The sequence below is a fragment of the Callithrix jacchus genome, chromosome 20 (assembly GCF_049354715.1).
Source record: "Callithrix jacchus isolate 240 chromosome 20, calJac240_pri, whole genome shotgun sequence".
NCBI classification, from domain to species: domain Eukaryota; kingdom Metazoa; phylum Chordata; class Mammalia; order Primates; family Cebidae; genus Callithrix; species Callithrix jacchus.
In genome coordinates, this window is record NC_133521.1 from 52,637,656 (window position 1) to 52,663,061 (window position 25,406).

A 25,406-nucleotide genomic window follows, 5' to 3' on the forward strand; every position below is an offset into this window, starting at 1 on the left:
AGAGCAATTTTTCTTTTAACATTGGGGTCCTAGATAATATTTAGATTTTTTTCGATTCGCTTAAGTATAGAATTTCTGTTTTTTACATGAGAGAGCATATGGAGTTGGTGTATATACTCCAAAACAAAGTAGAATAAAGCATTGTATATTTTTTCTGACGGATTATATTCAGACAAATTTTGTTTTTACAGTGGGGTGCCTAGATAATATTTAAATTTGTTGCGATTCACGTAAAATTAGAATTTCCGTATTTTACATGAGAGAGCACAGTGAGTTGGTGTATGTACTTCAAAAGAGAGTAGAATAAGGCATTGTATATTTTTTCTAACACACTATATTCTGAGCCATTTTCTTTTAACTTTGGGGCGCCTAGATATTATTTAGATTTTTTTCGATTCGCATAAAATTACAATTTCGGTATTTTACATGAGAGAGCATATAGAGTTGGTGTATATACTCCAATAAAGAGTAGAAAAGGTCATTGTACATTTGTTCTGACAGACTATAATCAGAAAAATTTTGCTTTTAACATTGGGGTGCCTAGATAATATTTAGCTTTTTTTCGATTCACTTAAGTATTGAATTTCTGTATTTTACATGAGAGAGCATATGAAATTGGTGTATATACTCCAAAACAGAGTAGAATAGGGCATTGTATATTTTTTCTGACAGATTATATTCAGTGCAATAAAGCTTTTATCATTGGGGTGCCTAGATAATATTTAGATTATTTTCGATTTGCTTAAATGTAAAATTTTTGTATTTAACATGAGAGAGCACACTAAGTTGGTGTATATACTCCAAAACAGAGTAGAATAGGGAATTGTATATTTTTTCTGGCAGATTATATTCTGAGCAATTTTGCTTTTAACATTGGGGTGCTTAAATAATATTTAGATTTTTTTCGATTCGCTTAAATATAGAATTTCTGTATTTTGCCTGAGAGAGCATACTGAGTTGGTGTATCTACTCCAACACAGAGTACAATAAGGCATTGTATATTGTTTCTAACAGACTATATTCAGAGCCATTTTCTTTTAAATTTAGGGCGCCTAAATATATTAAATTTTTTTCGATTCGCGTAAAATTATAATTTCGGTATTTTACCTGAGAGAGCATATGGAGTTGGTGTATATACTAAAAAACAGAGTAGAATAGGGCATTGTATATTTTTTCTGACAGATTATATTCAGAGCAGTTTTGCTTTTAACATTGGGGTGCCTAGATAATATTTAGATTTCTTTCAATTTCCTTAAATATAGAATTTCTGTATTTTACAAGAGAGAAAATGGAGTTGGTCTATATACTTCAAAACAGAGTAATATAGGGCATTGTATATTTTTTTGACAGATTATATTCAGAGCAATTTTGTTTTTAACATTGAAGTGCTGAGATAATATTTAGATTTTTTCGATTCAGGTAAAATTAGAATTTCGGTATTTTACATGAGAGAGCATACTGAGTTGGTTTATATATCCAAAACAGAGTAGAATAAGGTATTGTATGTTTTATCTAACAGACTATATTCAGAGCTATTTTCCTTAACTTTGGGGCGCCTAGATATTATTTAGATTTTTTTCGATTCGCGTAAAATTAGAATTTCATTAGTTTACAAGAGAGCATATTGAGTTGATGTATATACTCCAAAACAGAGTAGAAAAGGTCATTGTATATTTTTTCTGACAGATTATATTCAGAGCAATTTTCTTTTAACATTGGGGTGCCTAAATAATATTTAGATTTTTTTCGATTCACGTAAAATTATAGTTTCGTAATTTTACATGAGTGAGCATACTGTGTAGGTGTGTATTCTCCAAAACAGAGTAGAATAAGGCATTGTTTATTTTATCTAACAGACGAAATTTAGAGCCATTTTCTTTTAACTTTGGCGCACCTTGATATTATTCAGATTTTTTTCGATTCGCGTAAAATTAGAATTTCTGTATTTTACCTGAGAGAGCATATGGAATTGGTGTATATATTACAAAACACAGTCGAAAAGGGCATAGTGTATTTGATCTGACAGATTATATTCAGAGCAATTTTGCTTTTAACATTGGAATGCCTAAAGAATATTTAGAATTTGTTCGATTCGCTTAAATATAGAATTTCTGTATTTTACATGAGAGAGCATATGGAGTTGCTGTATATACTCCAAAGCAGAGTAGAATAGGGCATTGTATATTTTTTCTTACAGACTGTATTGAGAGCAATTTTGTTTTTAACATTGCCGTTCCTAGATAACATTTACATTTTTTCGATTTCGTAAAATTTTAATTTCTGTATTTTACATGAGAGAGCATACTGAGTTGGTGTATATACTCCAAAACAGAGTAGAATAGGGCATTGTGTATTTTTTCAGACAGATTATATTCAGAGCAATTTTGTTTTCAACATTTGGTTGCCTCGATAATATTTAGATTTTTTTGGAGTAAAATTAGAATTTCTGTATTTTACATGAGAGAGCATATTGTGTTGGTGTATATACTCCAAAACAGAGTAGAATAAGGCATTGTATATTTTTTCTAACAGACTATATTCAGAGCTATTTTCTTTTAACTTTGGGGTGCCTAGATATTATTTACATTTTTTTGATTCGCGTAAAATTCTAATTTAGGTATTATACATGAGAGTGCATATTGAGTTGGTGTATATAGTACTAAACAAAATAGAAGAGGGCATTGTATATGTTTTCTGACAGATTATATTCAGAGCAATTTTTCTTTTAACATTGGGGTGCCTAGATAATATTTAGATAATTTTCGATTCGCTTAAATATAGAATTTCTGTATTTACATGGGAGAGCATATAGAGTTGGTGTATATACTACAAAACAGAGTAGAAAAGGGCATTGTACATGTTTTCTGACAGATTATATTCAGAGTAATTTTGCTTTTAACATTGGGGTGCCTAGATAATATTTAGATTGTTTTCGGTTCGCTTAAATATAGAACTTCTGTATTTTACATGAGAGAGCATATGGAATTGGTGTATATACTCAAAAACAGAGTAGAAAAGGGCATTGTATATTTTTTCTGAAAGATTTTATTCAGAGCAATTTTTTTTTTAACATTAGGGTGCCTAGGTAATATTTAGATTTTTTTCCATTCATGTAAAATTAGAATTTCGGTATTTTACATGAGAGAGCATACTGAGTTGGTGTATATACTCCAAAACAGAGTAGAATAGGGCATTGTATATTTTCTCTGACAGATTCTATTCAGTGCAATTTTGTTTTAACATTGGGTAGCCTAGATAATATTTATATTTTTCGATTCGTGTTAAATTCGAATTTCTGTATTTTACATGAGAGAGCATATTGAATTGGTGTATATACTCCAAAACAGAGTAGAATAGGGCATTGTATATTTTTTCAGACAGATTATATTCAGAGAAATTTTGTTTGTATCATTGGGTTGCCTCTATAATATTTAGATTTTTTTTCATTCGAGTAAAATTAGAATTTCTGTATTTTACATGAGAGAGCATATTGAGTTGGTGTATATACTCCAAAACAGAGTACAATAAGGCATTGTATGTTTTTTCTAACAGACTATATTCAGAGCCGTTTTCTTTTAACTTTGGGGTGCCTAGATATTATTTAGATTTTTTTCGATTTGCATAAAATTCTAATTTAGGTATTTTACATGAGAGTGCATGTTGAGTTGGTGTATATAGTACAAAACAAAGTAGAAAAGGGCATTGTATATGTTTTCTGACAGATTATATTCAAAGCAATTTTGCTTTTAACATTGGGGTACCTAGATAAAATTTAGATAATTTTCGATTCGCTTAAATATAGAATATCTGTATTTTATATGAAAGATCATATAAAGTTGGTGTATATAATTCAAAACAGAGTAGAATAGAGCATTGTATATTTTTTCTGACAGATTATATTCAGATAAATTTTATTTTTAAGATTGGGGTGCCTAGATAATATTTAAATTTTTTTTGGTTCACGGAAAATCAGAATTTCTTTATTTTACATGAGAGGGCATACTGAATTGGTGTATATACTCCAAAACAGAGTAGAATAAGGCATTGTATATTTTTTCTCACAGACTATATTCAGAGCCGTTTTCTTTTAACTTTGTGGTGCTTAGACATTATTTAGATGTTTTTCGATTCACATAAAATTAGAATGTCGCTATTTTATATGAGAGAGCATATTGAGTTTGTGTATATACTACAAAACAGAGTAGAAAAGGGCATTGTATATGTTTTCTTACAGATTATATTCAGAGTAATTTTGCTTTTAATATTGGGGTGCCCAGATATTATTTAGATTTTTTTCGATTCATTTAAATATAGAATTTATTTTACATGAGAGAGCATATGGAGTTGGTGTATATACTCCTAAACAGAGTAGAATAGGGCATTGTATATTATTCTGGACACACTATACTCAGAGTTATTTTGTTTTTAACATTGGGGTGCCTAGATAATATTTAGATATGTTTCGATTCGCTTAAATATAAAATTTTTGTATTTTACATGAGAGAGCATACTGAGTTGGTGTATATACTCCAAAACAGAGTAGAATAAGGCATTGTATATTTTTTCTAACAGATAATATTCAGAGCCATTTTCTTTGAACTTTGGGGCGCCTAGATATTATTTAGATTTTTCACGATTCACGTAAAATTAGTGTTTCGTTATTTTATATGAGAGAGCATATTGAGTTGGTGTATATACTCCAAAACAGAGTAGAATAGGGCATTGTATATTTTTTCTGACAGACTATATTCAGAGCAATTTTTCTTTTAACATTGGAGTGCGTAGATAATATTTAGATTTTTTCGATTCGTGTAAATTTAGAATTTTTCTATTTTACATGAAGGAGCATATTGTGTTGGTGTATATACCCCAAACATGGTAGAAAAGAGCATTGTATATTTTAACTGAAAGATTATATTCAGAGCAATTTTGCTTTTAACATTGAGGTGCCTAGATAATATTTAGATTTTATTCAATTCGCATAAATTTCGAATTTCGGTATTTTACATGGTATAGCATATTGAGTATGAGTATATACTTCAAAACAGAGTAGAAAAGGGCATTGTGTATTTTTTCTGACAGACTATATTCAGAGCAATTTTGCTTTTAACTTTGACGTGCCTAGATAATATTTAGATTTTTTTTGATTCGCGTAAATTTAGAATTTCGGTATTTTACATCAGAGAGCATATTGAGTTGGTGTATATACTCCAAAACAGAGTAAAATAGGGCATTGTATATTTTTTCTGACAGATTATATTCAGAGAAATTTAGTTTTTACAATGTGGTGCCTAGATTATATTTTGATTTTTTCGATTCATGTAAAATTAGAATTTCTTTATTTTACGTGAGCGAGCATATTGAGTTGGTGTATATACTCCGAAACAGAGTAGAAATTGGTGTTGTATATTTTTGCTGAGTGATTGTATTCAGAGAAATTTGGATTATTACATTGGGGTGCCTAGATAATATTTAGATTTTTTTCAATTCGCGTAAATTTAATATTTCAGTATTTTACACGAGAGTGCATATTGAGTTGGTGTATATACTTCAAAACAGTGTAGAAAGTGGAATTGTATATTTTCTCTGAAATATCATATTTAGAGCAATTTTGCTTTTAACATTGGGGTGCCTAGGTAATATTTAGATTTTTTTCGATTCGCGTATAATTAAAATTTCAGTATTTTACATGAGAGAGCATATTGAGTTGGTGTATATACTCGAAAACAGAGTAGAATAGGGCATTGTGTATTTTTTCTGACAGAGTATATTCAGAGCAATTTTGCTTTTAACATTGAGGTGCCTAGATAATATTTAGATTGTTTTCGATTTGCGTAAATTTAGAATTTTGGTGTTTTACATGAGAGAGCATATTGAGTTGGTGTATATACTTTAAAACAGAGTAGAAAAGAGCATTGTATGTTTTTTATGAGAGTTTATATTCACAGCAATTTTGCTTTTAACATTGGGGTGCCTAGATTATATTTAGATTTTTTTCGATTCGCGTAAAATTAGAATTTCGGTATTTTACATGATAGAGCATATTGAGTTGGTGTACATACTCCAAACAGAGTAGAAAAGGGCATTGTATATTTTTTTCTGACAGACGATATTCAGTCTAATTTTGCTTTTAAGATTGGGGTGCCTAGATAATATTTAGATTTTTTTATATTGGCCTAAATTTAAAATTTCTGTATTTTACGTGAGAGAGCCTATTTATTTGGTGGATATACTCCAAGAAAGAGTAAAAAAGGGCATTGTATATTTTCTCTTACACATTATATTATATGCAATTTTGCTTTTAACGGTGATGTACATAGAAAATATTTATATTTTTTGTAACCGCGTAAATTGAGGATTTAAATATTTTACATGGGAGAGCTTATTGATATGGTGTATATACTCCAAAACAGTGTAGAAAAGGGCATTGTACATTTTTTCGAACAGATTTTCTTTAGAGCAATTTTGCTTTTAACATTGTGTTACATAGATAATATTTTTATATTTTTTATCCGCGTACATTTAGAATTTTAATATTTTACATGAGAGAGCATATTGATTTGGTTTATATACTCCAAAAGAGTATAGAAAAGGGCATTGTATATTTTTTCATACAGATTATCATTAGAGCAATTTTTCTTTCAGCATTTGGGTAATTAGATAATATTTATATTTTTCTATTCACGTATATTTAGAATTTTGTTATTTTACATGACAAAGAATATTGAGATTGTGTATATACTCCAAAAGAATGTAGAAGAGGGCATTGTATATTTTTTCTAACAGATTATTTTTCGAGCAATTTTGCTTATATCATTCGGGGACATAGAGGATATTTATATTTATTTCTAACAGCGTAAATTTAGATTTTCAGTATTTTACATGAGAGAGAACATTGAGATGGTATATATACACCATAAGAGAGTAGAAAAGAGCATTGTATTTCTTCCACGCAATTTTGTTTTTTACATTGGGGTGCATAGAGAATATTTATATTTGTGTCTAACCACGTAAATTTAGAATTTTTGTATTTTACATGTGAGAGAATATTGAGATAGTGTATATACTAAAGAAGATAGTAAAAAAAGCATTGTGTATTTTTTTCTAACTGAGTGTCTTTAGAGTAATTCGGTTTTTAACATTGAAGTCAAACGGAAATACTTACAATTTCTCTATCCACGTAATAACAGAATTTCCATGTTTTACAAGAGGGAATATGGAGATGGTCTATATACTCTAAAACAGAATAGAAAAGGGTGTTGTATATTTTTTCTAACAGAGAATTGTCAGAACAATTTTGTTTTTAACATTGGGGTAAAAAGAGAATATTTATATTTTTAGTAATTTTGTGTTTAGCATTTGTGTTAAAATGAGTATGTATATATTCTGTAACCGCATAAAATTAGAATTTCTGTATTTTACAAGGTAGAGAATATTGAGTCGGTGCATATACTTTAAAACATAGTAGAAAATTGCATTGTATGTGTTTTCTATCAGAGTGTCTTCAGAGTAAATTTTTAAGGTTAAATTAGAGTATTTATATTTTCTGTAACTGCATAAAAATAGAATTTTTGTATTTTACAAGACAGCCAATATTGAGATGGTGTATATACTTTAAAATAGTGTAGAAAAGGGCCTTGTATATTTTTTCTAACACAGTATTTTCATAGTAATTTACATTGTGTGTGGGGAGCAAATTTCTCAAATCCCTTTGAACATATTCTCCCTCTCCCCTGTTTTTCTCTTTGCTCACTATTGAATCATGTTCAGGTTTCTTGATTTCTTATCTTTTCCCGATGAGCATTTTAGCTTCTGTCCACTTCTACTTTCAGAATTCTTCAGCTACCAAGACCCACCTCCTCAGAGAGTTGCTGGAGATTTTAGTAACAAAAATTTTCTCTGTCACATTTAGGAGACGTGCTTCCTTATCTTAATTCTAACAAGCTGGGTGAATTTACACAAAACACTTTATATCTTAGAACCAGTTTCCTCTCTGTAGAATGTAGCTAACTTCTGTTCTGTGGTCACAAGGATCATCAAAATAAAAAATAATCATAGTTCATATGTGTGGCTTACTAACCATGTTCTAGAAACCATGTCAAGTGCTTTCTGCAGATGGTTCCACTTTTATTTTACTATTGGAACTATCGTCAACCCTACTTCGCAGACTACTAAATTGAGTGTCTGAGCTGCTAAGCCACTTGTCCAACGATATACAGCCAGTAAGTAACAGAATGAGGATCAGCATTTGAGATAGAAATATTCTACACAAAATGTACTGTTACAGTGAAACTAGAGTGGTATCATCTCAGATAAGCGTTCATGCCTGTTCGCTTATCGAATCGGCCAAATACATTCAATGCATTCAGGATATTGGGAGACATTGTTTAAATTTTCCCCAAAACCCAGAAGAACTAAAAAGTACTCATTGTCTTGGCCTTATTGGTATTTGACTATGAATACAATAGATCCCACAGAAGCAAGTCTAGTAGAGTGGCCTTGGCAAAAGGCTGGGATTTAGGAGCAGGTTTAGGCAACTCAAGCCTTCTCGGCTTCCATTTTCTCATCTGTACTTTCATAATTCTGATTTTTAAGAGCACCTTTGTTGAAAGTAAAGGTTCAGTGAAACAGCACAGATGAAGTCCTTCCTATTTGGTCTGGCAGGTAGTAGTTGCTCAACACGTCTTGTCTATTAATGACGACCACAATGATCATAGTGGACTAATAATGAATTGATAAAATATGATTATGTAAGTTCAAATGAGTTTTGATCTCGCCCCTCTCCTCTGTTTCAGAGGCTGTATGGTTTTTATGTTCTACATTGTATGGCTTAACGTTGGCAGGTGGGGGATTTTGATAGACACATGATAAAATCAGAAGCCCCAAGACTTGTATTTTCATCACAGAAATGTATTACTTCCTTGAGTTGTGACCTAAAGAGAGTTACTTTGTCTAAGTTAACCTTACTTGAAAAAATAATCATAAATATACCTGCCCTTTCTCGTCATCTCAGCCTCTCCGCAGTCAGTGTGAGGTACCATTGATATAGTGTATATGAAGGGGTTTGCAAGCTCTGGAGTGCTGTATGTATGCTATTTTGCCTCTTCAATTGTGAGTGGTGTTTTTCCATTCTCCTTAAATGACCCAACACTACGCTCTTGGTAAAATAAATGCATTTGTGCATGATCATTTGGCAAATAATAAGAGCTGCATTTGCAAGAATTTTTCACTTGAACAGCCAAGTGAGCCACTATGAGCTGCACTGTAGCAGTGACATTTACAATAATTTGTTCAGAAGAGCAATTGCCAACTTGCCTATTTGACTAGTATGTAGTACCATACGTTGTTTAGTGTGATGAGATCAGTAAACCAGCAATTTGGTAGAGCCATCAGAGAAGAGGATGAAAAGAAATGAATATCTGAGATCCTGAGTTTCCAATCAGATCAAGAAAAAGAAGCCTATAAGAATAGGTCCCATTTATTTGGGGGAGAAACATACACCGCTTTGTATGAAGGCTTCATTTTCTAGGAATATTTTCTAATGCTTTCAAAAACATTGTGATATATGTAGGACTATTCCCATTTTACAGATGAGAAAACTGAGGCTATGAGGTTTAAGTCACTAGTCTGCTCCTTCTTCCATTCTGGTTTTTAGAAAATGGTGCCACCACCTATCCAGTCACACAAGCCAAAGTCCTATGAGTGAGCTCTGGTATATCCCTTTCTCTCTCACTTCTCATATCCAACTGACCATTCAGGCCTGCTGATTTTAGTTCTTAAATATCCCTTAGCTTCTGTTTTTTCTTTCCATTAAAATTCTCATTGCAGCCCTTCTGTGGATTACCTCCTGGCCTTCCACCTGTGTGTCTGTGTCCATGTTGTCTCCAGTCTGTCCTCCACGTAAGTCAGACCATGCCCCATACCTCCCAGTCCTTCTTAGAATGAGGACAAACCTCCTCACGATGGCCACAGTCTTCTTTCCATTACTCTGTCCTCATGGCGTGCCCCTCCTCTCTGCTCTGCACTGCAAAGACTCAGCATCTTGTACTGGCCAAGGTCCAGGTCCCCCTGCACCACATATTTGCCAGGAATGCCAGATCATCCTTACATTGCCCACTTACTGCCCACTCATGCTTCTGATCTCGGTCCCTCCCTAGGGGCAACCTTTCCTGACCTTTGTAACTAAAGCAAAGCCTTCTCCTGGGTGCTCTCATTGTTCCAGAGACCTGCCTGCACAGCACTTGTACCAGTTAAACCTTTACATTAACTGGAGTGACAGATATGTTAGTGTCCACTGCTGCCTCGCAGGAATAAAGCCAGAAAAGGTAAGGCCCTATCTGTGTGCATTTCTACAGTCTAGTGTGCTTAGTGAGATATTGTTTAAGAAGAATGAGTTGGACATGACAGCATGGCTAGAAAGTGATGGATTGAGGATTTAAACATACTTCTTTCTGGTTCTAGAGAGTTGGCTGCTAACACTATTCACTTTGGGACAGTGTCATTTTAGGACTGATAAGGGTAATTTTTGCTAAGATCAAATATATTTTGGGTCCATCAGATGAAGTTTGATAAAAGTGGGTTATTCAGAACCCACTGATAAGCAGAGCTGCCTGACCAAGATTTTCAGATTTTGCATCAAAGAGAAAAGTAATGAAAGTGGGCTGATGGGAGGGGAAGGACGGCTGAAAAGTGAAGCAGGAACAGCTATTTCTATAGTGCCCTTGACCCTGCCTTTCTCTGTTCTTCACTCTGGCTGAAATTGACCACCCTGAGTGCGTTCAGATAATGATGAATTATCTCTGTCACACTGTGTGTGTGTGTGTGTGTGTGTGTGTGTGTGTGTGTGTGTGTGTTTGGCTATGTACAAAAGAGGCAGCTTCTGTGAATAAATGAAGCCTTGTAATTAAGGAATTTGTTGTAAATGGCAAGATGCATTGGTGCTTGGTCCTTAGTACTCCTCGCTGAGGCCACATTTCCTTGAACTGGCTTGTATTTGCCACTGACACTACTAGCAGCAGGATGGAGGGGAGGAAGGAAGACATCAGGTGTTGCAATGCTTAGCGCCTGCTTTCAGCTTTGCTGCAAACTAAAACACTGACTGACTTTGGTTAACCCCCTAACCTCTTTGAGCCTCAGTTTTTTCATCTGAAAAAATCAATGATGGTTTGAATTTCTTCCGAATATGACATTCAGTTATCTCTCTCTCCATTGTGGAAGCACTGGGAGGTATTGTTCTCCTGTGTCTGGTGGCCGTTATGACTTCTGCATTATCAAGGGGCCCTCTCTAACCTAAATAACCCCCCAAAGAAATTAAGTTTGTAATCATTTCTGCCTGGTAAGTGAAATGACAAGAGAAAAGAGCTAGTTGTCAATAGCCCTGTGGATGGCGAATTAATGGGATCTGTGCAAACAGTTGCTTATAGAGCCATAATTTGCCTTTCGTTTTCCTTTGCAACTCAGAAAAAAGTGAATAATTTTCAAAGAGCCTCTCATTGAACATATTTTTTAAAAACATGTCATTGGCAAAAGGGGCACTTGGTTGCTTGATTGCCATATATCTCTGAGTATGTGGAACAGTTATTTTTAGCTGGGGGTAACTAGCTGAGAAGAAAGCTGCAGCATCTTGGAGGCAGAAGAATCTTTGTATGTCTTATGTTGGCATGGAGAAAGCAAAGCGAAAGGGCAGAGTATAAAAGGTTGTTAACTAAATAAGGGGTCAGCTGCATTTCCTCCGGCTGCTCAGAGGTGAGGCCCTAAAGCAATGGAGACCACATTGTGAATGGGAATGTGTTTGCAGGGTCTAATTAGTTTACCCAAGAAAAGCAAAAAAGAGAAAGGGCTAAAAATATGTAGATTGTAAAATTCATGGCTTCATTTGCTCTTCTTTGCCTTTGAACCCTTTTTAAAACCTTATAGTAGAACAATTTGTAATCCTTGAAGCCTTTTTGCTACCACTCTTGTCAGCTTGTCTAAGGCCACCGTAACTTATCAGCTACTGGGGAAAGTTGTTTAAACTCTCTAAGCCTCCTTTTTTCCCACTGGTTCACTTAGGGGCACCAATTCCTAATGTTTCTGCCTGAGTTATTGTTTTTCAGATCCCATAATTGTTTGCATATGTGCTCTATAAGATGCGTCACCTAGCACACATTGTGGGCAACCTCAGGTGTAGCAGTTAGGACATCTTTGTGCCTGGATTTGGCTGTTACTAACAAGACGGAACGGGGAGGAAGGGCAGAGTAGACTACTGTAGAATTTTTCTGGATTCTTTTGGTTTCTCCAGAAAATGATACTGTTCTTATATTTAAAGATAACTATCTGCCTAGGCGTATTGAAATTCTAAGGTTGACACCACTTTGCATTGATCCTAGGGCAGGGTTTCAGGATTGCTGGAGCAGCATCATCCTTTTACAGTATAGATTTCAGTCAGCAGGCTGGTCATGGCCTCCTCAGTGTGCAATCTTCTTACTGATGGTGGGCGTCAGTGGGCTGGACTCACAGTTTCCATCTCTTAGGCTGGGCAGGCCCATGGTGGCAATGGAAAAATTTCATGGGAACATACATCAGAAGTAATAAGAAATCCATCTTCTTAAAGCCTTCATAGGAGATTTCCTGAAGATTTATAAAAGGCACTTCATTGATCAAATGACTCTGATGTTTCCCCTCACTGGAAGAAATTCAGGTCACCAGCCCACTTAAAATCATTGTGTTCTCCTTTTGCAGTAACCTCTGCTCATATAATTTCTTTATGGCATATTATATACTATTAACTTAATATCCTGATTAGTGGAGCTAGCAAACACTCAGTATCACTATAAACTGCAGTATCATAACTGACTTCCTTTAAAAATCATCTAATGTTTCTTTAAAATCACTGGTGCTTTTGTAAAGTAGTTCATATTTAGGAATATGAACATTTTATCATGCTGGAAAATTATTTGAATTCCTTTTCATTTAAAACCTATAGCTTTCTATTTAATCTAGTTTTCACAAATATTTTATTTGCCCACTATAGAAAAATCGAGTTTAGAGATAAATGTAAAGTCACTCATAGCTCCATCCAAAAGTCAACAACTCTTAATATCATTATTTTTGTTCTTTTTCTCAGTATTTTTGCTGAATGTATGTTTCATAGAGTTTCATCATATGTCAGATAAAACTGCATATATATGAGTTTTTAAACAATACATTTTTATTGTCATAAATGAAATACACATTTAATATGGTATGACTAGGACATATAGAGAGATATAACAAAGAAAATTAAAGTCATTTAAAATCTTACCAAATCTAATAACCATAAACCTTTCGATGTATTTTCTCAGAATACTTTTTCCTATGCCTTTTATATTTTCTTGATTATCAAGTACTTCAAGCGTATAGAAAAGACAGAAACTAATATAAGCAGCAATGGAAAATTTTAAAATATGGGTATTTTTCTGCATGTGTTTCAGATTGTTTAGTTTTTGTTGTTCTTTGCCCTCCCCACGTGTCCCTTTATTTTCCTGGCAAAACAAAGCATTACAGATATAGTTGCAGCTTCCTATACTCAATTTTATTTTTCTAAAACTTATTGATATTGAAATGTCTACCTCTGGTCTACTTACTTTCCCTGCCGAATAATACTTTACCATATGGAAATACCACGATGTACAATTACATGCATAGTGCCATATACATTTGTTTACAGGTTTCTTGGGAAGAATCTCTCTTACTGTGTTCCCAGAAGAGGGATTGGTAAGTTGTAGGGGAGGCTTGTCTTCATTTTTACTATGAATTTCCAATTGTTTAAAGTAGTTGTAACAATTGGTATTCCCACAGGAAATGTGGGGAAACTTGTTTTGTGTTTGGCTTCACTTGATATTCCTAGGCTTTTACTTTTTGTTTGTCAATCTTATGAATGTAAAATGCTATGTTTTAATTTATATTGTGTGCAGACTTTATTATTCGGGACACATGTAACCTTTCTCATGCACCACTGTCATCGATTTGTTTTCAATTTAACTCATTTATTACGCACGGAAAATTGTGAGGTTTCTCAAAGATGGCGATGAGAACTGCTGATGGATTTGCTGCATTAGATCCACCCTCTCCGGCTCTGGCCCTCTAGTGTCAGTATTTCTGCCTTCCATTTATAGTGCTTCCTCTTTTCAGGTTCTGGGAACATTCTGGCTGTAGAAATCAGTTGCAGTAATTGGAAGAACTTTTACTAAAGTGACTTACTTGTCTTCTTACCTAGTAATTATGCAGACTGTAAAATATATTTATGAAAAATTCAAGTTATATACAAAACCAGACACTACCAAAGCATATACAAGTTCATAATCCCTTTTATTTTTCTCTTCTTCCTCTTCCAATATATAACCACTTGTAGAGAGCCCCTACTATTTCCTTTGTATTTATGTTTATGTCCAAATGCAATAGATATTCTCTAACATATCTCCTTGGATCCATAAGAAGAAGGTGAATGTAATTTTTAAAAATGAATATGATATCTCTACATCAGCACAGTATTGCATTATACGGAAATAAGAGAAAGAATCTAACTCTTCCATGGACATTTAGGTTGCTTGTAGTTTTCTATTATTTTAAACAGTGTTGTGGAAAACGTTCTTGTAAATGTCTTTGGACATCGATGTGAAAATTGTCTTAGGAGATATTTGTAGAAATGCTATTTACATGGTCTTTTTTGCCTACTTTATTCATTTTTATTTAGAACATTTTATAGAACTTTAGGAATTGGTGACTTCTAAGTAGGTGTAAAACACAGTACCGGGCCAGGCATGGTGGCTCACACCTGTAATCCCAGCACTTCGGGAGGCCGAGGCAGGTGGATCACGAGGTCAAGAGATCGAGACCATCCTGGTCAACATGGTGAAACCCCATCTCTACTAAAGATACAAAAAATTAGCTGGGCATGGTGGTGCGTTCCTGTAGTCCCAGCTACTTGGGAGGCTGAGGCACGAGAATTGCCTGAACCCAGAAGGCGGAGCTTGCAGTGAGCCGAGATCACGCCATTGCACTTCAGCCTGGGTGGCATGAGCAAAACTCCATCTCAAAAACAAAACAAACAAACAAAAAAAAAACACAGTACCTGGATTCTCTGAGCTTTATGTTCTGTTTGAAGCAGGGGAAGTGACAGTAACTACCTGTTAGGGTGATTTTGAGGATTAAATGAGATACTGTGTACAAAGTTTATAGCATGGGTTTTGGATCACAGCAGAGACTAGAAAGTTCAGTTTTGCCTCCGCTTAGTCGGTCCCGAGCCCAAATATACTTTTAAATATTCTTTCAGAACACATTTTAAAGTTTGATAGAAATAGAATTATATTGTGATCACTCCATATGTAAGGTTTCTTTTAGTCAAGAAAATGTTTTTGATATTCAGCCATGTTGTTGCACATGTCAATAGTTCTTTCCTTTTTTATCCTCCTATCTCAGGTCTTAAAAAAGGAATACTGCAAAAAAAATGAAACAATATTTCCACTTGTATTCGGTTTTGGTCTACAGTTGACATTGTTCTCAAGTATCACTAACAGGTTCCCATGGAGAGAAAAATTTATTTTCTGTCCACAACATAACAGGAATTATAACAGATGCAGAAGGCCTACTAGCCCTGTGTGAAAATCATCATGTTGACTATATTTCTCAAAAGTTAAACTCAGGTGTAGGGGCAGCTGTCAGTCTGTTTCCTCACTATCAATCCCACCACTTTTATTTTTTCATTTGGGGAAAAATAATAATGACTGTAAGAACAATGAAAAAATAATAAAAGGACAGTAAAAAGGTTGAATGCACTGGCTGTGGCAGGGAGCAATCAGAAATGGTTTGTTATTTCCCTTCACTTTATCAAAGTTGCTACGTGGACTCATTCTTACCCACCTGTTGGGTAGAATCTTTGATATTTTCTATTTCACTGAGCAATTTAAGATATTAAGAAATTCTTTCTAGTTCAAAACAGGAGCAGAAAACCAAGCACCACACTTTCTCACTCATAATTGGGAGTCGAACAGTGAGAACACATGGACACAGGGAGAGAACAACACACATTGGGATCAGTTGGGGGTCAGAGGAGGGTGAGACGGGGAGACCATTAGGACAAATAGCTAGTGCATGTGAAGCTTAAAACCTAGATGAACGGTTGATAGGTGCAGCAAAGCACCATGGTACACATATACCTATATAATAAACCTACACATTCTGCACCTGTATCCTGGAACTTCTGAAAAATCCTGTTTAGTTTAATTTCCAAACTCAAAAATCTCATTCAGCTGAAAACTTAACCCTTTTTTACATATTTTAACACATAAAATAATCAACAATGAAAACAGGTAGAGGCTGAGCATCTCTGATCCATAAACCCCAAAATCCAAAATATTCCAAGATCTGAAATTCATCCACATCGATGGCTGAGATAGCGATATGTGTGCTTTTTGATGGTTCAATGTATACAAACTTTGATTCGTGCACAAAATTGCTAAAAATATGTAAAATTTTATTTGTGTTATGTGTATGAGGTGTACGTAAACATAGGTGAATTTTGTGTTTAGACTTCAGTTATATCTTTAAGAGATCTCTTTATGTATATGTAAATGTTCCAAAATATGAAAAAAGTTTAAAATCCAAAACTCTTCTAGTCTCAAGGAATTCAGATAAGGAATATTCAACCACTACATCTAATAAGTCATGGATACTTTAAAATGAAATTTTAAAAGTATTTAAAGAGTCCAAAAGACATCAGGAGAAAAGGGACAGGACAAAAAGTGGGGAAGGGGATGCAAACAAAAACAAACAAAATAATGAAACAAACCATTCAATTGTAAGCTTGAATCCAATTACATCATTCAACCACTAATAAATCTATATTTAATAACGTTAAATGTTAATGAATCATACCACATACTCCAATTCAAGTGCAGAGATTGCCAGAATTGATTTAAAAAACCCACAAGACCCAGTGCTGTATATGAAATACACGCTTTGAATAGAAAAAAAAAAGACAAATATACGTAGGTCTAAATAAGTACATTTGAATTTTTTTAAGACAGTGTCCTACTCTATCTCCCAGGCTGGAGTACAGTGGTGCGATCTCTGCTCACTGTAAACTCCGCCTCCTGGGTTCGAGCAATTCTCCTGCCTCAGCCTTTTGAGTAGCCGGGAATACAGAAACCTGCCACCACGCCTAGCTAAATGTTGGGGTATTTTTAAGAAAGCTGGGGTTTCACTGCATTGGATAGGCTTGTCCTAAACTTTTGACCTGAAGTGATCTACCTGCCTCAGCCTCCCAAAGTGCTGGGATTGCAGGTGTGAGCCACTGTACCTGACCCTAAATGAGTACATTTAAAATGATATACTATGCAAACAGTCAGTAATGGAAGTGTGAAGAAGCTATATTAATACCAAATAAAATATGCTTAAGTCAAAACAGTATTCCCAAAGATAAAGAGGGATAGTTCATGATTACAGAAGAGTCATTTCATCAAAAAAATGGATTAAAAATAATTTGTGCATCAATTTGCACAAAACAAAATTGAACTAAAGGAATAAACAAACAATCCACAATTTTGATTGGTGATTTTAATACCCATCTCCCAAGCAATTGATAGATAAACTAGACAAAATCTTAGTCAAGATGCGGATGACCTGAACAACACTCTCCACCATCTTAAACAAACCAATGCAAGACGACACCCAATAACCACAGAATACTGTATGTTTCAAGTACATGTAGTGTTCACTAGGGTAGGTCACGTGCTAGGTCGTAAAACAAGACTGAATAGATTAAATCAAATTGAATTCATGCAGTGTATGTTACCTGACCACAATAGGATTAAAACAGAAATTAACAATAAGAGAACAAGAAAGCTCCAAGTACTTGGAGATTAAATATAATACACAAGCCCAAGAAGAAATCAAAAGGTAGAATATAAAATATTTTATTCTAAGGGATAATCAAAATACAACATGCCAACACTTATGAATTACAGCTATGGGAGTTCCCAGAGGGAAGTATAGCTGTACATGCTTATACTGCAATAGAAGAAAAAGAGAAAGGTCTAAAATCAATGACGTAAATGTTCACCTAAAGAAGATTGAAAACACACACACACGCACACACACACACACAGAGCAAAGAAAACTCCAACGAAGTAGTAAGAAGGAAACAATAAAGGTAAAAGTGCAGAGATAAACCAAATTGAAGACAGACAAAATAATAGAGAAAACTAACAAAGCAAAGAAGCTGGTTGTTTTAAAATATCAAAATTAATAAACCTTAAGCTACTCTGATCATGAAAAAGAGAGGAAACACAAATGGTCAGTATCAATATCAGAAGTGAAAGCGAAGTGAAACTATCACTACAGATCCTGCAGACGTGAAAAGGATAATAAGAGACTATCATAAACAACGTCATGGTGACAAATTCTGCAACTTAGATGACATGAACAAAGTATCTGAAAAATACAACAAAAACTAACACAAATTTTGCAGAAAATGTGTCTGGGAAAATTAAAAGATACATTAAACAAAAGAATATGCAAGCCACAGCCTGACAGAAAATGGTCATAAATCTATTTTCAGTAAAGAGCCTGATTTAGGGCTTTGTTTTTTCAGTTAGTTCACAATGGCACGTACTAAGCAACTGCACGTAAGTCCACTGGGGGGAAAGCGCCGCGGAAGCAGCTGGCTACTAAGGCAGCTTGGAAAAGCGCTCCAGCCGGCGGCGTGAAGAAGCCGCACCGCTACCGGCCCGGCACCGTGGCCCTGCGCGAGATTCGCCGCTACCAGAAGTCAACCGAGCTGCTGATCCGAAAGTTGCCTTTCCAACGACTGGTGCGAGAAATTGCTCAGGACTTCAAGACTGACCTGCGCTTTCAAAGCTCCGCGGTGGTGGCCCTGCAGGAGGCATGCGAGGCCTACTTGGTGGGGCTCTTTGAGGACACCCACCTGTGCGCCATCCACGCTAAGCGGGTGACTATCATGCCCAAGGACATTCAGCTCGCTCGCTGCATTCGTGGGGAGAGAGCGTAAAGCTTTCTGGGCAGTAATTAAATCCAACTCACAAAGGCTCTTTTAAGAGCCGCCCACTTTTACCCGAAAATAGCTGTGATTAACTGATCTAATTCTGTGAAAGTTAATGTTGATTGCGGTACTTACATACTCATTCGATTGTCCAAAGTTGATGGCTAGCTTACTATATCGCCTGGTTTCTCTCGGACGTGCGAGATTGTAAGCGTGTTCCTTTTCATTAACTGGGTGTTGGGGGTTTGCTGCATGGAGTTGGTAGTGGAATAGGACACATGGGTTCATTTTATAGAAGGCTTGGGTTTTGAACTTTAGTCACGTTATCTGTGTACACCAATCATAGAACAGATTTCTTGAAACTGTATTTGTAGTTAATCCCTTTGGGCCCTTGTAGTGTTCGCGCCAAGGGCTCGAGGCAGCTAGTTGACTCGCCCCAGTTTGGCTGCTGGACCTGTCTGCATTTCCCCACCTCGAGAGCTGTCGAGTGAGACAAAGGGCCATGAGCTGACTCACTAAAAGCAACAACAGAATGCAAAGAAAAGGGCTGCAGTTTATGAGGACATTGTGCTGTCTGCTTCCATGTCCCCATCAGTCTCTGTGTAAGCAATAAACTTACTGCAATTGAGATGCCTGAGAGGAGCAGAGACCTCTGCCCATATTTTCCCTGGAGCCAAGCCTTTGTTTTAGCTCCTGGTGAAAAACAGGTTTAACCAGCCACCTTAAAGGGTCCATTGTATCTTTGAAATGTAAAATCTCTGAAATGTAAACTACTATCACAAGCCCCCTTAAACTGCTTTCTGAGAGGATATCACAAGCCCCTGATAACTATTTTTTATGGAGTTTCTATTTCCTTTCTGTTTACCCCCTTTTTTTTTCTTTCTACTGAGATTAAGTAAATGTAACAAGAAAAAAAAAAAAAAGCAGTTTTATAACCTGAAAATAAGGCTGGGCACAGTGGATCACACCTGCAGTGCCAGTACTTTGGAAGGCCGAGGAGGATGAATGACTTAAGGCCAGGAGTTTGAGACTAGTCTGGGCAACATGGTGAGACCCTGACACCTAGTATAAGTACAAAAAATTAACCTTGTGTGTTGGCTAATATCAATACAAAAATTAGCCTGGTATCAGCTAATTGGGAGACTGAGGTGGGAGGATCGCTTGAGCCCAGGAAGCAGAGGCTGTAGTGAGCCAAGATTGCACCATTGCCTTCCAGCCTGGATGACAGAACAACTAAAAGAAAAAAAGATAACAATTCCTGTTTAGAGGGGGAAAAAATTTGAGGAGCCACTTTGCAAAGATAATATACAAGTGGGACAAAATGGTTAACATCAAGGAAATGCAGATTAAAACCACAGTGAGATACTACTACACACCCCACAAAATAACTAGGTTGGGAAAGACTAAACACCAAATGTTGGCAAGAATACAGCACAACTATAACTATTGCTAATGGGACTATAAAACAGTACAACTACTTTGTCAAATTTCTGGAATTTTCTTATAGAATGAATATACATCTCATCTATAATAAATTTCCGAGTTAGGAATCTACCCCAATTAGTGAAAATACATGTTAATAAAAATACTTATAGAAGACCACAATAGCTTTACTCATAATAATCAAAAGTTGAAAATATTTCTGGTGACCACAAATAGAGGATCAGGTAGCGAACTACGTTATTTCATAGCATGAAATACTACTCAGCAATAAAAATGAAAGAGATACTGATATGTGTAACCTGACTGATAAATATAAAAATTATTTTGTGGACTGAAGGGAGCCTTATATATAGGGTTATCACAACATGATTCAAGTTACGTGGAATTTCTAAAGTTGGCAAACTTAGTCTACAATGAAAAAAATCTAAGGGTACAGAGCTGGAGACTGAGACAAGTCATGAGGAAACTTTCTGGGATTGTATTAGTCCGTTTTTTCAATGCTGATAAAGACATACCTGATACTGGGTACTTTATTCAAAAAAGGTTTAAGGGACTCACAGTTGCACCTGGCTGGGGAGGCCTCATCATCACGGCAGAAAGTCAAAGGGACAACTTACATGGTGGCAGACGAGAGAAATGAGAAACAAGCAAAAGGGCTTTCCTCTTATAGAAGCATCAGCTCTTGTGAGACTTATTCACTATCACAAGAACAGTATGGGGGAAACTGTCACCATGATTAAATTCTCTCCCACCAGGTCCCTCCCACAACACGTGGGAATTCTGGGAGCTACAATTCAAGAAGAGATTTGGGTGAGGACACAGCCAAACCATATCAGGGATTATAGTAATGTTCTTTATTTGATAGAGTTTTGGGTTACACATATGTATACTTTTGTCAAAATTCGGTAAATACATACTTAAAATTTTTGCATTTCATCATTTGTAAACTTTACACCAAAAGGAAAAAAAAGGTACCAAATTCTAATTAATGCGCGTTGAGTTACTGATGTCTGCAATTTACTTTAAAATGCCTACAAACTATAATGGATTACTGGATGGATAGAAAGATGGATCTATGAATGGACATGAGATAAAACAAGACTCCAATTTGGTGAAGATACAGTTAAAGTGTTCACTGTAAAGTTTTTTCAACTTTGCTGTACGTTCATAAATGTTCATGATAAAATATCAACGAAAACAATTTTTATCCCTCCTCCTTTGTGACAGCCTCAGCCTGAGAAACCCACAGTGGGAAGGGAAAGGAGGGCAGTGTGTTTGGTTATGACCACCCACCCTCACTTCTTAGCAGTGCTTTCTGGCTCTTCTAGGGTTGGATAGGGGCAGGGAGAAAGGAGAGACAGAGGAACAGATAGGGCCTTATTGAATAGTTCAGCTGTATTATGGTGTCACATTTTAGCAGCAGGCATGCAGTTTTGGGCCCTTTCTCATGGGTTCCTGAGAAATTCTCCTGGTAGGGATCTCTGACAGCAGTTCACTACCTCAGGTAATACAGTTTCTAGGAAGCCACTAAGAGCCCTCCTACCACCTGCCTCTGGGGGTCCTGGGCAGCCTCTTCCTTACCCCTGGCAGGAAGCTTTTCATGGCAGCGTCCTCCTTAAAATCAATGGTTTTCTCTATTATGGAATTCCTATTTGGTCCATATAAAACATGCAAACACCTTTGTTTGGCTTAACTTGAAGTATGGGCCACCTCCAGCTCCAGTCTTTATCTCTTCTATCTGCCCCATTATTTCAACTTTGCCACAGCCTTTTGCCTTTGGATTGTATTCAGATGGGATAGCAGTTCCCGTGTTCTCCAGCCTTCAGGGACCTGAGCTAATCAGTTTGAATAGTTAATTAGAAGTTCCTGTTCAGGCAGCTCATTAGCTTTAAAATGAAGCAGCAGCATTTTCCCATCCATGAGAATTGGGTGAGGAGGGAGTTCATACAACACACAACCCTTTCAAAAGTCTTCAGTGTAATTAAAAAAAAAAATGCCCAGCGTGGTGGCTCACATCTGTAATCCCAGTACTTTGGGCAGCTCAGGTAGGCAGATCATAAGGTCAGGCTTTGGAGACTACCCTGGCAAACATAGGGAGACCCTGTCTCTACTAAAAATTCAAAAATTAGCTGAGTGTAGTGGTGGACCCCTGTAATTCCAGCTACGCAGGAGGCTTAGGCAGGAAAATCACTTCAACCTGAGAGGCAGAAGTTGTAGTGAGCCGAGATCATGCCACTGCACTCCAGCCTCGGGAACAGAGCAAGACTCTGTCTTAAAAAAGAGAATTTTTAGTCCTATCCTATAAAGGTAAGAGGTAGATAATAACCTATTCTGGCAAAACTGGTTCTTGCCCACACCATTTGAAAAGTCTAGAACCTGATTGTAAATGAAAGGATTCTTGACAACTACTGTTTGGCGCTTGATCTTTGACTCCAATGCCAAACTTGCAGAAGACAGCATGTTTCCACTGTTCTGAAAACAGTAGCTAATCTGTGCTTCCCTTTGCTGTCTCAAGTATAGTAAAACATTTATGAGGTACAGAGGCTTGCAGAAAAGTATTTTAGAAGTGGAGTCAGAACTCCACTGTGGAAAGGGGGCTGAGAGAATCATGAATCCTATTCCTTCTCTTGCCAGAGGAGACTCAGATTTGTGATGTGATTTCTCTGGGTAAACATGAGTCAGTAACAGAAGAGATCAGTAAAACTCTGGTCCACTGCTTAGAAATTAGTGTTTTATGACCTCCCCTCTGCCAGGGAAATAAGCATGAAGACAGCGTTTTTCCTCCCACTATTTTTAAAACTCAGATGAGCAGGTGTTCTATTGCTCCACGTGGTGCGCTTTTGAACTGAGAGGGACTGAGCACGGAGAAGCCAGAGTAGCACTGCCCCCACCCCGGGCCACCTGAAACTCATCATGCTGCTTTCTTTGGAGCGGCTGCCAATTTAAAAGAAGACTTAAGGGGTTTCATTTGACTCTGTGATTCTGCTGGAAGGAGGCCTGAGTAAGGTTGAGCTGAGGTTGCAGAGGAAAGGGGCCGTTTGTCCCACAACCTGAACAAAACAGAACTATGATGAAGCAGCATTGTCCATCTGAGGTAATACCCAAGGTACATTGCCTCATGTCAAGAAAATCAAGGACGTGAATACACATGGAGTGAGGTTAAGAATGGAGGTTTTACAGGCAAAAGAAGAAAAGAGAACATCTCTCTCTTCTGCAGAGAGGGGCTTCTGAGTGTGTTTTCTGGTTTTCTGGTGAACTGCACAAGGTTTTATAGACTTGTTAAGGAGGTGGTGTTTGATTTACATAGGGTCCAAATATGGGTTGGACCAGGTGAGAGCTTTACATAGCTCGTGAAGAAGCTGGCTATCCACCCGAATCTTCTTATGCGTATAGGTTTTCTACTTGGCCAGTGCATGTTGTCTGTCCTTTACTGCATTTGTGGTTGATAAAGAAAAAGGAAGATAAAGCCGTCAGGTTGAGCATGCCTGGCACCCAAGTAGCCTCCTATTGTTACAGCTGCTGGCATTCGCCTGTGCAAGCTTCCAGCTTGCTTGTCTATATCTGCAGCTCGATTTTACAGGCCGCTCTTTGTTAGAAATGGTTTTGGGGCTGCTTTTTATTCAAACGGAAACCTTACCAAAGACGTCCTTACCCTCAATCTCTGACTAAATAATTTCTTTAGAACTCCTGTATCAATGGGACTTCTGGATTACAGTTGAAGTAGTTTTGGCTGATCATCAACTCTGCCTCCACTTAATAGTGAATGCTTTTATTTTCTATGTTTCAAGGAGGGTCTCTTTGCTTCTTGCCCTTCTTCAGAATAGCAGTGTGGAAATTGCATTTAGAACACCTGTTGGGCACAGTGGCTCACACCTGTAATCCTAGAAACTTAGGAGGCTAATATGGGAAAATTGCTTCAGGCCAGGAATTTGAGAGCAGTCTGGGCAACATAGCGGTACCCCATCTCTCAAAAAAAATTACTGGGTGTGGAGATGCATACCTGCTGCCCTGTTGGCCCAGCTTCTGTCAGGAGGCCATGGCAGAAAGGTCACTTGAGCTCAGGAGTTTGGGGCTACAGTGAGCTATGGTCATGCCACTGTACTCCAGCCTGGGTGACTCCATCTTTTGAAAAACACAACAAAAACCAACAAAAGCCCACTTCCTATCTGGAATGGGAACTGGTAGAGCCTTATGACAGTGAGTGACTCAGGCAGAGGAAACGTTTGGCCACAGTTTTAATGGTGCAATTTGAACGTTGTGTTTGTCCTACTGACCAAGGCTGTGGCTGTCTTAGGGTCCTCCATATGGTCTGGCCTTGGAGGAGAAGAAACTGTTCTTGTTCAACACTTTCTGTTTATCTTATCCCAAGATAAGAACTTTATGTTTGTTTCACAGATGAGAGGGTGCTAAATAGCTTGCTTAGAATCACACAAGTCAGAGGTAGGAGGGCCACGTTCTTAACCAGTTTGTGAGTAGATGTCTTCCCAAGAACGTACAGCTGATGGCATAATGCTGACCTTAAGCCTAGGTTAATCCAATTGATGTTTAATGAAAAGCAATAGATTTCCTCCTGTAGCCCAAGAAAGAGCCACTTGACTACAGCTAATCAGTGAGAGAAATACCTCTATCAAAGGAATAGGTGATCAGAATTGATGGGCAGCAATGGGGCATAGGAATGTGGAAATTAGAGGTGTGGGCTCCAGGGATGCTGGAGAAAACTCCTCCTCCAGTATTCCCTAACTCTCGAATGCTGCTGTCTTTTCAATACAAATACAAACCCACTCTGTTGTTTTGCACTTCCCCGTGCCCTGAATCTCTTGTTTGTGGACTGTATCCTCCAGTAACTTATTCAAGCAAGGATACACTGAAGCAAATTGTTCTGAAATATGACTTTATTTCTTCTTACACTTACATGACTGGTGGGGCATAGAATTTTTGATTGAAA

General features: G+C 36.6%; 1 protein-coding gene across 1 annotated transcript; it reads left to right on the forward strand.

Moving 5' to 3' along the window:
- The first annotated feature begins 5,026 nt into the window (after positions 1-5,026).
- Positions 5,027-19,214, forward strand: LOC128931271 (histone H3.1-like). The gene is made up of 2 exons (XM_078357804.1): positions 5,027-5,030; positions 18,636-19,214. Exons 1-2 carry the CDS (start codon positions 5,027-5,029, stop codon positions 19,025-19,027), a joined length of 396 nt encoding a protein of 131 aa, XP_078213930.1. The 3' UTR covers positions 19,028-19,214.
- Positions 19,215-25,406: the final 6,192 nt, after the last annotated feature.